Source organism: Eretmochelys imbricata, chromosome 1 (assembly GCF_965152235.1).
Source record: "Eretmochelys imbricata isolate rEreImb1 chromosome 1, rEreImb1.hap1, whole genome shotgun sequence".
Taxonomy (NCBI): domain Eukaryota; kingdom Metazoa; phylum Chordata; order Testudines; family Cheloniidae; genus Eretmochelys; species Eretmochelys imbricata.
Window position 1 is genome coordinate 10,991,871 of NC_135572.1, and position 15,016 is coordinate 11,006,886.

At 53.0% G+C, this 15,016-nt stretch overlaps 1 protein-coding gene across 1 annotated transcript in view; it reads left to right on the plus strand.

Annotated features, from left to right (window-relative positions):
- Positions 1-2,234: 2,234 nt before the first annotated feature.
- Positions 2,235-15,016, plus strand: part of ARRB1 (arrestin beta 1) — a 176,507-nt gene continuing 163,725 nt past the window's right edge. The window contains exon 1 of the mRNA XM_077832628.1: positions 2,235-2,600. Within this exon, the coding sequence (XP_077688754.1) occupies positions 2,581-2,600 (20 nt within the window). The 5' untranslated portion in view covers positions 2,235-2,580. The remainder of the gene's footprint in view (positions 2,601-15,016) is intronic.

Consider the following 15,016-nt stretch of genomic DNA (forward strand, 5'->3'; position numbering starts at 1 on the left):
AGGGTTCCCTCATACACACGCAGCTGGGTGAGGGCTGGTTCTCCACTCACACCTGATTAACAGCGTACCTCTGCCAAGGCCTTTTATGGGCCTCAGCCAAGTCAAGGGCTCCATTGTGCTCTAGGCATAGTAAATGACAGAGCCTGTCCCCACTTGTTGTATCCTTGTAACGAGGCCTGGCTGAAAATTGACTTTCATGGGAGCTAGCTGTGGTTCTTCCGTCAGCTGGGCTATATCGCCCATCATGCCTCAGAGCCAGGGACTCCCATGATGCAATGCCTCCCCTCTGCAAGAAGGGGGACTGAGGTGCATCATGGGTGATGTAGACTGATCTGGGAAACGGAAATATTTGGGGTTTTCAGCCTAAAATGTTTTGGTACTCACATTTGTGCAGAAAATAAACATCTTCTGTGGGAAGAGAGCCCCCGTCTGTAATACTGCGGGGAGCTGAGGAGAGTCAAGCTCGGGATATTTGAATAGCTTCAGCATCTGCCTGAGAAATGGAGATTGCCTCCTGCCTGTGGGAAGGATCAAGTGGCCCCGTCCCCAAACCCTCTGACTTTAGCTAACCACTCAGCTACACCAGTAGCCCTTCATTCACTGGAGAGCAGCTCTTCACACTGGGCTAGCAGTTCTCAAACCGCGCGCACAAGAACGGGCCACTGCTGTCCTTTTCGAGAATTAAAGCGAGACCTTTAAAGACCTCTGGTGCTTGCCTGGCTGGTTCTTGCTGATGTGCTCAGGAGCTAGTTGATCGCCCTGTGTGCAGTCGTGAAGGGATTCCCCCCAGGTCACATGGGCACGGACCTTTGGGGGTGTTTTTTTCTCCTTCCTCTGCAGCATGTGGGTGCAGGTCACTCGCTATCATCGGGGTATGTCTCATTTAATTATTTCCCCGCCATGGCAGGGGCCTCGGGCATTGGTGCACCTTGGAGCCTCCTGTTCTCTGCCTGTGGCGTAGTCCAGTCTCCTGTGGGCTGTAATACGTTGCTCTGATTTGGGTTGCTGGGTTTATATACAGGAGGCCAGACTGGGTGACCTAGTCCCTCCTCTTTTCCATTGTCTCCTAAAGGCGCATTGAACTTGTTCTGTTCGGATGTGGTCCATTACGCGTCACTGTACTGTTTGAAGCTTATCTAACGGACTCATGTGGCTGCATCCATACCCACCAAGGCTTCCCCCTTCGGCCTACCCAGCCCGGGCCTAGTAGGTGAATAAACAGGCTGTGTCAGGCCAGCAGGGGGCGAGAGGGGCAGGAGCTGTAACATCTCTGCTCACCTGTGCAAAAGCCAGGAGTCATCGGGAGGGTTGAAACCCAGGCCCTCAAACACCACACGGCTGACATCTGCTGCTTGCGTTAAAGGAGTAACTCCCTCCGCTGGCAGCAGTGGTAGGCTGTATTCACTAGAGGGGGATGTGACACACTCTGTGTTCGTGTACATTCCGGTATGGCATGACTGAAGCTCGGATGTGCGCCCGAAGCATGAGGGGAGCTCTGACCTGCACCCAAATTAGAAGCCAGTGCTGGTTATAAGGCACCTACTTTCCCCAGGCGCAGAGCTTTGTGAAGCACTGGGAGGCCGTGTATTGCGGTAGCCATGTTCCACTCCAGAGGTGGCTGCATTTCAGCTGTGGGGAGGGGGAGCAATTCCAGTCTCTCCTCAGTAAAGCCCTTTGGATGCAATGTGCTGCAGGGGAAGGTGGTTGTTAATAAGACGCTGACTGGGGGTGAGTTCCGGGGGCAGCGCCGGAGTGAGACCGGTTGTGCATTGTCCTGCAAGCCAAGCAGCCAAAGTGGGATGGGTTCTACCCAAACCCAGCTGTCTGGCATCAGAAAGAGAAGGGTCACTGAGCGTTTCCAGGAAACCCAAACTCCCCTGCGTGGAAATGTGCAACCTGGCCAGCTGCCGAGCACACACACGCTCTGGAGTTCACAGGCCACAAGCAGAGCCAGCCCCCTGCTCTCACGCAGCTCTGGGCAGCCGGAGTGGAGATGATGATGATGATGATGATTGCCTGAGCCTGTTCCCCACACTGGCTGCAGCAGCTGTGTACGGCTCCGTCCTGAGCTGTGCAAGCCTGGAGTAGGAGGCAGTGTTGCTCAGAGCCGAGCGAGGGTGGATCTCTCTCCCTAGAAGCAAGAGGGGAAGCTGTCAGTGGGAGAGATGGAGCAGCCGTGTCTGAGAGCAACCTCCCTCTAAGGGATCCTCTGTGTGTGTGTGTGTGTGTGTGTCCCTGTGCCTTGGATTCCCGCCTGTGCCCGTAATCTCATGGCTAGTTTTACATCCGTGCACAACAGCTGGGTCTGTTCCATTCTGTGATCTCCAGAAACAAAGGCACTTCAGAGCTGGACGGACACACGCCCAGCCGCCTTGTTGTTATTAGACACGGAGGAAGGCGACAGCCCCGTGGAGTTCGCTGCGTCGTCTGCAGCTGGGGTTTGTGTGGGTGAGAGCGCGAGCAGCAGTTCCTGCCGAAAGAGACCGCTTCCTTGGCTCCAAATTAACATCTAGTAATTTTCCACACCTCTCTGCTCCTTCCCTGACTCCCTGACAAGTGGCTGGAAGGTTGGCCTGGGCCATGGGAGACAAAGGAACCAGGTTGGTTAATATATATTTTTTTGCAATGTGGGTTATTCTGCTGCAGATGGTGATTCTTGCTCTTGCATTATTTGGATATTTGCTGGACTGTAGATACCGCTAAGGAGCTGTCGTTCAGCCTGCTAATCCCAGTGCATTTCTATCCACTAGGATTTTTTCGGGGGTGGGGGAGATCTAGGCATTTGCTTTGTGTGCAGAGCTGCAGAGCTGTGTGTGGTATTTAATGGCACAGGAGAGAGAATGCAGACTCCAAGCAGTCCGCTCTCAGATGAGGCGTTCTCTACCTAATGCACATTAATAGCCCAATGAATCACACATTATCCTGGGCTCTCGCTCTCGGTAGGCATCTGCCGCTAGCCAGGGTGCCCAGCGTACGTCGCTTTGTTCAACCGGAGCGCTGCAGCTCCAGCCCTTGGGAGATGAGACAGCGTAGGCTGGAAAAACTGGACTTTTCAAAAGTGGGTGGCCTCCTTTGGGTTTTCTCCCTGGCCTGATTCCCCGAGGAAGAGATGAATAGACCGGCGGCGGTTTTGCAACGCGCAGCTCCCTCTCCCGGGCTGTTTGCTGGGGTTGTTGACATGCTGGGGCAGTTGGGAGGTGGTCACATTTTTGAGGGGCGGGCTGCATTTCCCAGCTCGGGCTTTGCCTGGACCCAGTCCAGGGCAGTGTGGGCTGCTAAGGAATCCTTGTGCATGTTGATTTCCTTTCGGAGCCAAGCCCCTCCTGGTCTCTTGCCTGGGGGAGCAGGGCTGGCTCCCCTGTTCAGTCAGGGATTGCACAGCTGCTGGCTGGGGGGTCTGTGGAAACTGGTTCTGTGCCCCCCCGCAAATCGCAATCGCTTTCCCATCTGATCTCTCCGGAACACAAAGCAAAGGGGATCAGGGCTGATTGGCTCCAGGCCACGTTTAGATTCATGGCCCGGTCAGTGAGAGCAGATGGACACAACACTGTCCCTGCAATTGTCTGGCGTGGTTTGGGGTTTTGCCGTCTCGTCTGGGAGCGTGCAGGGGTGCGCCATGGCGGGGTCCCTTTGGGGAGGGGGTGAATGGTCACCCCCCACTTCCTGTTCATGTGAGGTGCAGCTGGCTCGCTGGGCAATGTTGTGGTGAGCCATGGCTCTCATGTGGCCCTCATTCAGCAGCATGTGCAGCATTACCCAGTTGGCTTGGCCAGAAGCTGGGAATGGCCGACAGGGGATGGACCACTTGATAATTCCCTGTTCTGTTCATTCCCTCCGGGGCACCTGGCATTGGCCAGGGGCCTTGTAGTGGGTGTTTGGAGTTGGTGCTGGGGAGAGTCTCCCGGGGACAGCTATCAGCCCTGGGCAACTTGAACTTCACTGCTGCTTCCCACGCCGGACCTGATGCTCATAGGTTTGGATCCGGGTGCATGTTTCAAAATCCCCTCCCAGAGCTGCCCCTCCTCCTCCTCCTCAAGGGAGGATGGTCCAGTGGCTAAGACGCTGGTCTAGGACTTAGGAGCTGTTAGTTCAATTCGTGGCTTTACCATAGACTCCCTATATGACGTTGGACACTGCGCCGCTCTATGCCTCAGTTTCCTCACCTGCAAAATGCAGATAAGAATCCTCCCTTTTCCCCACCCACTCCTTGCAAGCTCTAGAATAGGGACTGTCTCTTACTATATATGTGTACAATGTGTCCTCATCTCAGAGTGCATAGACTTTAGGAGCTAGGCCAGCCACAAAAATTAGGTCCAGGTAACGGTTCCAGGTCCCTTTCCCTCAGTGGATTATTCTATACACCTAAAAATTGATTCACCCATAACTAAAATGCACCTGTTGTTTTACTCATAACTGAAATGCAGCCACTTCTGGGGTGGGATTGTGGCAGCTGGTTAACAGCTCATAACAACACTACACAACCGTGTGGGAAAAGGAGACTACCCTAATTTCTAACCCCAGACCTGCCCATCTCGGGACTGCCGTCCCACAGCAGTTCCTTGCTAAGAAGTACCATACGTTGCACTATTATTTATGTGTATTGCGGTAGCACGTAGAAGGCTCCGTCGTGGGCCAGAGCCCCATTGTGCTAGGTGCTTTTATAAACACGAGAGGGCCTTGTGCCAGGCCCTGAAAGCAGTTCTACTGGCGTGACTATACCGACCTGATGGATGTGTTCGTTGATGCAACCGAGGAACTGTCAGACTGGATCCCAAAGTTCAGCCTGAGGGAAATTTTCAAGGCACAAATGGAAATGCCTTTGAAAGTTCCCCCCTTTGTGTTTGAAATAAAAAGGGGCAGACTGGAGACTTTCCTTTCGCTGTTAGCAGTGTAGGGCCTAAGACACACACTGGAGCAGTTGAGAGTCCATCCAGCACAGGGTGTTGGTACCTGTGTGTATGTGTGCTCACACACACTGTGGCTAGCGGGATCTGTTTCCACGAACTGGAAGAACTAGTCCGCAACGAGAAGTACACAAGGTCCGAAAGACTCTCTCAGTTTCCCATGAGACTAGAACCTTGGGTGAGATCCGATGGTTGCGTGGCTCTTAAACCCTTTGATAACACAGGGCCAGCCCTCGTGGCCAGCCCCGCAGGTAGCCTGTGTGCATATGTACACAAACACACACTCTCCTTCCAGCCATGGGAGGCAAAGGGTGAAGGCTGTCCAGCCTGATGCTTTGTAGTCACTAAGCTAAGGGAAGGAATAGGATTCTTCTCCTGACAGGTTTCCCTTTCACCGGGACCCCATTTCTGCACTGCTGTGTTGTGAGTAATAATTTAGGCCTCAGGTACTTAAGGGGCCGTCGCTTCCCATATGTTGCTCCAAGCACCTGAGCTCCCCTGGCCTCTCTCTGCTCTCCGCTGGAGACCAAGCTGGGGAAAGTTCAGCTGCCCAACCGTCCCCTCCCCCATGAGGAAAGTGCCATCGCACCTGGGGAAACTGAGTCACTGAGGTTATTGTCCTGAGAAGAGCCGAACTCTGCGGCCTGTAGGCTTGGGGCACCCTGCCTCCCTCCCTGCGGCACTATTCTGTGGACTGAATCCTTTATGCCCAAGGTACTTAAGGGACCGTCTCACACTCCTTCCATCGAGCCGAGACAGCTGGGCTTCCTCTGCCCTGACGTAGCTGATTCGAGTCTGTGCAGGGCCAGTCAGGCTGGGATGTCTCTTGTAACCCCTTCCGCGACCACACACGAGGAGAGGGTGGGTGTTAGGGTCCAAACACCTCAGGAGCACAGCGATTAACAAATCCAGCTGTGAGGTCGCGGCTGTCACTAGGGTCCGCATCATGGCCATTCTGACCTCCACGGGGCAACAGGACTAGAACTTGGGTCGTCTTTTCCCCCAAGCGCTTAAGCTAAAGGAGACTCTCTAGTGGCCATTTGCAGTAAAGGGGGAGTGACACGCACTTGAGCAGTTCTGATTCCATCCAGTGGGGGACGGCGGCATTGGCCCATATACATTATCAGTTCAGGATGACACGGCCAGCTGCTGGGCCCGGACTGGATCCTATCGGTGCAGGGTTGCCCAGTGGGAGACTGGAGGCCTCAGTGCCTGTGGGAGACTGGGGGTAACCTCTCCAGTCAGGGGACACAGAGCCCCCTGCCCCCGTTACTGCTGGAGCCGGAGCCCAGGAAGGCTGCATCAGTGGGGCTCAGGTCCCCGGGGCAGTGACCCCAGGGGCTGATTCATTCCCAGATACACTGAGTTACTCACGGGGGAGGCATTCGCAAGTGAGGGCTACCCCAAACTCCAGTGTGTCAGTGTGTGTGTGTGTGTGTGGGGGGGGTCATACCCAGTGTGTCAATATGTGTGTGTGTGTGTGTGGGGGGGTCATATCCAGTGTGTCAATATGTGTGTGTGTGGGGGGGTCATATCCAGTGTGTCAGTGTGTGTGTGTGTGGGGGGGTCATATCCAGTGTGTCAGTGTGTGTGTGTGTGTGGGGGGGGGTCATATCCAGTGTGTCAATGTGTGTGTGTGTGTGTGGGGGGGTCATACCCAGTGTGTCAGTGTGTGTGTGTGTGTGGGGGTCATATCCAGTGTGTCAGTGTGTGTGTGTGTGTGTGGGGGGGTCATATCCAGTGTGTCAATGTGTGTGTGTGTGTGTGGGGGGGTCATACCCAGTGTGTCAGTGTGTGTGTGTGTGTGGGGGTCATACCCAGTGTGTCAATATGTGTGTGTGTGGGGGGGGGTCATACCCAGTGTGTCAGTGTGTGTGTGTGTGTGTGGGGGGGGGTCATACCCAGTGTGTCAGTGTGTGTGTGTGTGTGTGTGGGGGGGGGTGTGCCGTAGTACCCAGTGTGTGTGTTTGTATGTGGCGGGGAGGCGCCGTACCCTGTGTGTGTGTGTGTGTGTGCGGGGGAGGGGGAGGGGGCACCATGCCCAGTGTGTGTGCGGGGTGGCGCTATACCCAGTGTGTGTGTGTGGGGGGGCGGCACTGTACCCGCTGTGTGTGTGTGGGTGCCGTACCCAGTGTGTGTGTGTGTGAGGGGGGGTGGCACCATGCCCAGTTTGTGGGGGGTGGTGCCGTACCCAGTGTGTGTGTGTGTGAGGGGGGGTGGCACCATGCCCAGTTTGTGGGGGGTGGTGCCGTACCCAGTGTGTGTGCGGGGGGGCGGTGCTGTACCCAGTGTGTCAGTGGGGAGCATCATACCCACCGTGTGGGGGGGGGCAGCACCTTACCCAGTGTGCCAGGGCAGCAGGGGTGGAGGGTCTCCGTGCCTGGTGCGGGTCAGTGTGTGGGTGTCGGGGGGCGGGGGGGGGGTTATGTATCCTTGGCACAGAACATCCCTCGTGCTGGGCCCTCGGGAGAAGGTCCTGCTAGGTTGAAGAGAAAAGGGCGAGCTTCCCCTGGCTTGGCGCACACCGTGAATACTGCGCGCAGTTCTGGTCACCCATCTCAAATAAGGTATATTGGAACTGGAAAAGGTACAGAGAAGGACAATCAGAATGGTGAGGGGTAGGGAACAGCTTCTGCATGAAGAGAGATTAATAAGACTGGGACTTTTCAGCTGGGAAAAGAGATGACTAAGGGGGGATATGACAGAGGTCTATAAAATCATGACTGGAGTGGAGACAGTGAATCAGGAAGTGTTATTTACCCCTTTCCATAACACAAGAACCAGGGGTCACCCAATAACATGAATAGGCAGCAGGTTTAAAACAAACCAAAGGAAGTATTTCTTCACTCAGTGAACAGTCAACTTGTGGAACTCATTGCCAGCGGATGTTGGGAAGGCCAAAACTGTAACGGGGTTCAAAAAAGAACTAGATAAGTTGATGGAGGACAGGTCCAACAATGGCTATTAGACAAGATGGGCAGGGACGCAACCCCATGCTCTAGGCGTCTCTAAACCTCTGTTTGCCAGAAGCTGGGACTGGAGGACAGGGCATGGGTCACTCGGTAATTGCCCTGGTCTGTTCATTCCCTCTGAAGCACCTGGTATTGGCTGTTGTGGGAGTAAGACCATTCTGATGTTCTTAGGTAGTAGGGAGGCTGGGCTGTTTGGCATCCCCTCCCGCAGGGACTGGTTCCAGTCCTGCCTAGAACCCTAGAGGAGCAAACACCCCTGGCATTTCTAGAGGGGCCTGAGGCATCAGGAGCAACTCGTAGAGAAACTGGTTGGATTTTCCTAGGACACGGCAGGTTTCATCCCTGCTCAGTCCTCCCAGATGGTTCTCTGAGGGCACTGAGCAGCAGGCGGCCCCCCTGGGAGCAAGCAGGGGGAGCCCACAGAGCTCATGCATCCCCTGAGATCTGCCCTGTCTGTCTGTGGAGGCCGTTTGCCTTTCTCCTCCCTGGCACCAGGACTCCCACAGCCCCCCGCTACCAGGGCCTCTCCCGCCCTGAAGGGAGTTCCCCGAGCAGAAAAGCTCTGGCAAGCTCCACGTGCCTGAGGGAGGGGAAACGGGCGAGGGCTGATGCTGCCCTGGCAATCGACACACAAGAGAGCCTGGCTGCCCTGCTGCCCACAGCAAGGAAGGATGGCCCAGTTAGGGTGCCAGCCTGGGACATGGGAGACTAGGGTTAAATTCCCACCTCTGCCACAGACCCCCTGCATGACTCTGGGCAAGTTGCTGAGGGCCAGGTAGCCAGCAGGGCTGGTGTGCTTGTGAAAATCTCCCCAGGCCCCTCTTTGCAAGCACCTTGATATCTTTGTCAAGCGGCCCTTAGGCCGCCTTTGCCTCAGTTCCCCCTCTGGGTAATGGGCGTGAGGATACCACCCTGCCTCCCAAGGGGCTGTGAAGAAAAACACATTTGGTGATGGGTCCCTGAAAATGCCTCCACAGGGGTGGGGCTGGGCCTTAGCAGAGGTATGACTTGCCTGGCCACATGTGGAGAACTGTCTGCCCAAGCTGACAGGTTTCAGAGGGGCAGCCATGTTAGTCTGTACCAGCAAAAACAACGAGGAGTCCTTGTGGCACCTTAGAGACTGACAGATTTATTTGGGCGTAAGCTTTCGTGGGCTAAAACCCACTTCATCAGATGCACGGAGTGGAAAACACGGTAGCAGGTATATTTATACATAGTGCATGAAAAGATGGGCGTTGCCTTACCAGGTGAGGGGGGGCAGTCTAACAAGGCAATTCAATTTGAGGTGCCAGCTGACACCACCAAGTGGCTCCACAGCACCTCTCTAATTACACTTCTCAGAGCAGCAGCCGGGTTCGTCTGTATCCGCCAAAAGAACAGGAGGACTTGTGGCACCTTAGAGACTAACCCATTTATTTGAGCTTAAGCACATCCGATGAAGTGAGCTGTAGCTCACGAAAGCTTATGCTCAGATAAATGGGTTAGTCTCTAAAGTGCCACAAGTCCTCCTGTTCTTTTTAATTACACTGTTATCTTCACAGGCAATTCACAGCTCGTCCGGGGTGAGAAATGCTCTCCCCACGGGCAGCAGCTCATATCCCCAAATCCCTGCTCTGGGGTAGCTCACAAGTTCCAGTTGCACTCCTGTTGCAGGAGTGTTTTGTTCCCGCTGGGATAACGGCCAGCAGCCGCATGTCCCAGGGCATCTCATGGGGCAGCTTACAAGCAGTAACCTACACCCTGAGCTGGCATTTTCACTCCCATTGACTTTCAACTGGTAGGCTTCCCTGGGAATCCCAGCTCAAATCTCCTCTGCACCTGAACAGAGCTGTGTGCTGGGAGCAGGTGAGCGAGAAAGTGCAACGGGTCACTTTATACCATCCCAGCAGAGAGTAAAGCAAAATATGAACAGATCTGATAAATATCTGGGGTGCTTGTCCCCACAGGACTACGATGCCTTTTGTTTTCTGCACACGGCGCCTTTACGTTCTCTGAGCCCCTGCAGACTCTCTCTTTCTCTCTCACACACACACAGCGCTCTCTCCTGGAGACTTGACTTTTGTTCTTTCTTGTTGTTTCTCTGTGACCTACATTCCACTCAGCCTGAATTGTTCTTTGCTGCTGAGCATGGTAGGGTGGTCCGGCCACATGGGCAGAGGGTGAGGGAACAGAACGTCTCAGGTTGGGGAACCAGGGGACAGAAGGGAGCAGGCAGAGGAAAGGGCTGGCTGTAGAGGAAGAGGTGGAGGTTTGGAGAAGGCTCAGCGTAATGCAGACAGCAAAGGGAAGTCAGTATAGAGACTGTGATGGCGGCAGGAGGGGATTGGCCCGGCTGTGCTTGGGATGGACTGGAGCAGGCGGAGATGGGAAGGCAGCAGCAATCACGATAGGGGAAAATTACAATTTGGGGCCCACTGAAATCCTGCCTCACTTTGAGCCCGGCATGGAGAAACCAGAACCCAGGTACCACTGCAGCCTTGCTTCGCTTTGTGCTAGCTCTTGGCACACCCATAGTCACCAGGTTTTCTCCTCACCCCTGCCTGAATAACCCTTGCACCACGCCCAAGAAGAAAGGAGCTGCTTCCTGCAGCCAGTCCTTGTGGGGATGAGGCCGTCCTGCTGGCTGCCTGCAAACCGGCTTTGGTAATCGCCGTACCCGGCTGAGCGTCGGGTGCCTCTGGGGGCCGATCTTGTGTCTAGAGGACCCCAGGGATCCGTCAAGTGCCAAGGCAGCAGCCACAAAGGAGTGAACCGGACACACGGCCTCTATCCCCAATCTCCGCTCCGGTGGGTGCTCGCAGGCCCGGGAGCAGATCGTGAAATTGACATGTCCCTCCACGCTTCCACCCATCATGTACATGTATGATCGCCGGCACGCAGAGAGGAATAGATAAGGAAACTTACATTCCACCCTACAAGCCCCCGTCATGTACATACAATCTCCCATGTTGTAGATGCTCTCTCTCTCACACACACACGCATACACACACAGAGGAATAGATTACAAAATTCACACGTATCCTGCCACACTCCCCCCTTCATGTACATAGAATCATAGACTATCAGGGTTGGAAGGGACCTCAGGAGATCATCTAGTCCAACCCCCTGCTCAAACCAGGACCAATCCCCAACTAAATCATCCCAGCCAGGGCTTTGTCAAGCCTGACCTTAAAAACCTCTAAGGAAGGAGATTCCATCACCTCCCGAGGTAGCCCATTCCAGTGCTTCACCACCCTCCTAGTGAAAAAGTTTTTCCTAATATCCAACCTAAACCTCCCCCACTGCAACTTGAGACCATTGCTCCTCGTTCTGTCATCTGCTACCACTGAGAACAGTTTAGATCCATCCTCTCTGGAATCCCCTTTCAGGTAGTTGAAAGCAGCTATCAAATCCCCCTTCATTCTTCTCTTCCGCAGACTAAACAATCCCAGTTCCCTCAGCCTCTCCTCATAAGTCATGCGTTCCAGTCCCCTAATCATTTTTGTTGCCCGCCGCTGGACGTTTTCCAATTTTTCCACATCCTTCTTGTAGTGTGGGGCCCAAAACTGGACACAGTACTCCAGATGAGGCCTCACCAATGTTGAATAGAGGGGAACGATCACGTCCCTCGATCTGCTGGCAATGCCCCTACTTATACATCCCAAAATGCCATTGGCCTTCTTGGCAACAAGGGCATACTGTTGATTCATATCCAGCTTCTCGTCCACTGTAACCCCTAGGTCCTTTTCTGCAGAACTGCTGCCTAGCCACTCGGTCCCTAGTCTGTAGCGGTGCAAGGGATTCTTCCATCCTAAGTGCAGGACTCTGCACTTGTCTTTGTTAACCTCATCAGATTTCTTTTGGCCCAATCCTCTAATTTGTCTAGGTCCCTCTGTATCCTATCTCTACCCTCCAGCGTATCTACCACTCCTCCCAGTTTAGTGTCATCTGCAAACTTGCTGAGGGTGCAATCCACACCATCCTCCAGATCATTAATGAAGATATTGAACAAAACCGTCCCCAGGACCGACCCCTGGGGCACTCCACTTGATACCGGCTGCCAACTAGACATGGAGCCATTGATCACTACCCGTTGAGCCCGACAATCTAGCCAGCTTTCTATCCACCTTATAGTCCATTCATCCAGCCCATACTTCTTTAACTTGCTGGCTAGATACAATCACACATACATGGGTGCGCATCCACACGCACATGCAGGCTGCTGCTTCGGGCGCCTGGAAAGCAATAGCTGCTTGTGGAGTCAGCTGGGACAGCCCGGCAGACCCTTTGATTTCCTGACCCATTATCCTGCTCACTCTTTGTAGAGAGTTGGGTTTTACGTTCTGGGGAGGGTCTGTGCTGTGAACACCATACAAATGCAGCAGCTTGTCTGTGAGCCTACCCTGGGAAGCGGATTTGATATGAGGATGTAGAGAGGGACTTGTTAGGCCTGGCGTGAAGCGGCCTGGAATGGGAGCTTGCAGGCAGTGGTGTGCCCCGCGGCTGCTGTGGATTCTGCCTTAGCAGCCTTCGGTGGTGGTGATGGTGGGGATGGTGATTGCCAAGCAAAGTGGTGGCATGGGGATGTGCTGTCCAGTTCTGCCAATGCACCACAGCCCTCCCCACGTTCTGCTCCTCCTGTGTCTTTCCAGTATGTGAACCAGCTATAAATATTTTACTGGTACGGTGTACCATACAATCCCGCCTACTTGCACCACGGTGTCCCCTCTGCCCCGCTGTGCAGTCGGGCGTTTACACAGAGCACTGGGTCACAAGTCAGGACGCCTGGGCTCTATTCCTGCCTCCGCTAGTGACACAACACCTATTGGATTTCCTTTTGAAATAATCCATGCCTCAGTTTCCCTACCAGCATAATAGGAATATTAACCTGACCTAACCTCCCGGGTGGGATTTGAGGCTTAATTGACATTTGTCACATGGCTGGATGAAAGATTCCCTAGAGATCTCTCCTTTTGGGTGGGTTTGGAAGTGCTGCGAACGGAAAAGCAAGCCTTACCGAAATATTTGCAGGGAAACCGCTGAAACCATTGCCCAGCCTCAGCCAACAGGAATAGCAGCGCGGGGAGAACTGATGTTATGTTAGACCTGTCCACGCACGGCTTCTTTCTCCTACTACATGCCTTACAGGCCGGCTAGGGTTGGGTTAAACTGACAAATCTCTCCCGCTTGCTCTTTTTCCTTTAATTTTCTGGGTGCATTTCCTCTAGTGTGCAACATTTTGGAATCAAATCCCTTGGAATCTTTTTTTTAAAAAAAAGCTTTGAGGGGTATTAAAATGCCCATGATTAAAATAACATCAGCCTGTATCCTGCAGAGAACAAGCGTGGAAATTAGAAAGAAGCCAGACCCTGGAGGCTTCTGTTGATTTGGGGCAGCTGTAATTCATGTTTTGGTTCTGATGTTTCCCTAAATTACAAGGCCCAGGTGTGCCTGGGAGTGTCATTTAAAAGGGGCATGGCCTGGATCTGGTTAGGTATGAAACCTGACCGGTGGTGGGAGCCCTTAAGAAACAAATGTTTAACCAATATCTGACTTTTCCATCATCTTTCCCACATGGAGAAGTTCCTGGATTTCCAAATGCCCGAGTCAAGCCTTTGAACGGTAGGGCTGCCCTGAGAGCATCACGCTTGTAGCTCACCCGCTGAAATCCGCAGGCCTGAAGCTTGGCTCTTAAATTCTGCTCCAGCAGAGTCTGTCTGTAGCACACCCAGCTGTTGAGATCAGGACCTGGATGGGACGGGGAACTAACTGCTGAGAGCTCAGAGTGGGAATGACTAGGGGAAGATCTCTGGCCTTGTATGATGCTGAAGGGCAAAGTAGACTATCGTAATTGTTCCCTCCGGCCTTAAATTCTGAGGGGTTCCCTGGACCACTGTGTCATACCCTGGGGCACCATTGTGCTGTGTATTGTACAAACACACGGAGGAAACAATCTACTCTTCAATCTTACAAACGAAGGCCCTGATCCTGGAATGAGATCCTATGTGAAAAGACCCAAGTGGGAGCGGGGAGCTTATGGCAGGACCAATGCCTAAATTGAAGGTGGATTTAACAAACCCCATGGGTAAAAGGTCTGAAAACAGGGGCACCCCAGTTATCCAGACCTCCACTTCTACAGAAGGGTGGCGTATCCCCCAAGTGCGCCAAACAATTAAGGTTATTAATAATGATCTTGTAGGAGGGTCCCATGAGGTGCAGTAATGTTCATTGTTCGTGGTGCTTCATCTCCACATGCTTCTTGCGCTCCCCCGGCAATCCCATAGGAGAAGGGGGGAGTTGGTATCTTACAGCTGAAAGCCCGAGGATGGGGGGTAGTAAATTGAGACCTGCCATCTTTCTCCAGGTCATCTCTGGACACCAAAGAGCAAGGGTCTCTGGGAAGCAGGAGGTCTTGGCTTTCAGTGAAATGCTTTTATTTAACAATTACCTCAGTGACATGATGGATGCAACCAGATTCAGTGTCTGAACCCTGCCCACTTCCGCAACTTTCTCTAGCCCACTTCCGGGGACAGCCGGCAGCATGCACTAGGGGGCGCTATGCCACACCCTGTTTCTGAACGCCTATGAGCAGGCTTGGCAGAATTCAGTTTGTTTTTTATGGGTTTCAGAGTAGCAGCCGTGTTAGTCTGTATTCGCAAAAAGAAAAGGAGGACTTGTGGCACCTTAGAGACTAACCAACTTATTTGAGCATAAGCTCAATGATGAAGTGAGCTGTAGCTCACGAAAGCTTATGCTCAAATAAATTGGTTAGTCTCTAAGGTGCCACAAGTCCTCCTGTTCTTTTTGTTTTTTATGTAATTTATGCGGATCGAATCGATGTTTCATTTTAAGCTTTTAAAAACAATTATGGATTTTTACATTTTCACAATTGTGGGGAAGTATGGGAGGGTCAGACATTGCAGGGAGGGGAAGTCAGACAATAATTATTTAATAACGTAAAAATTTAAAGCTTTATAAATGTTAAAACTCAAATTGTCAGCATCACACGTCAAAATATACACAGTCGATATCCTTAAATCAGACTCTAAGAAGTTCTCAAGCAGCATTTTGCTTTCTTTGCCTAACTGCACATTTCGATTATCGGTTTCCCCTCCGTTTGCGTGTGTTTGGTGAAATCGACATTTACCGACATTTACTGAT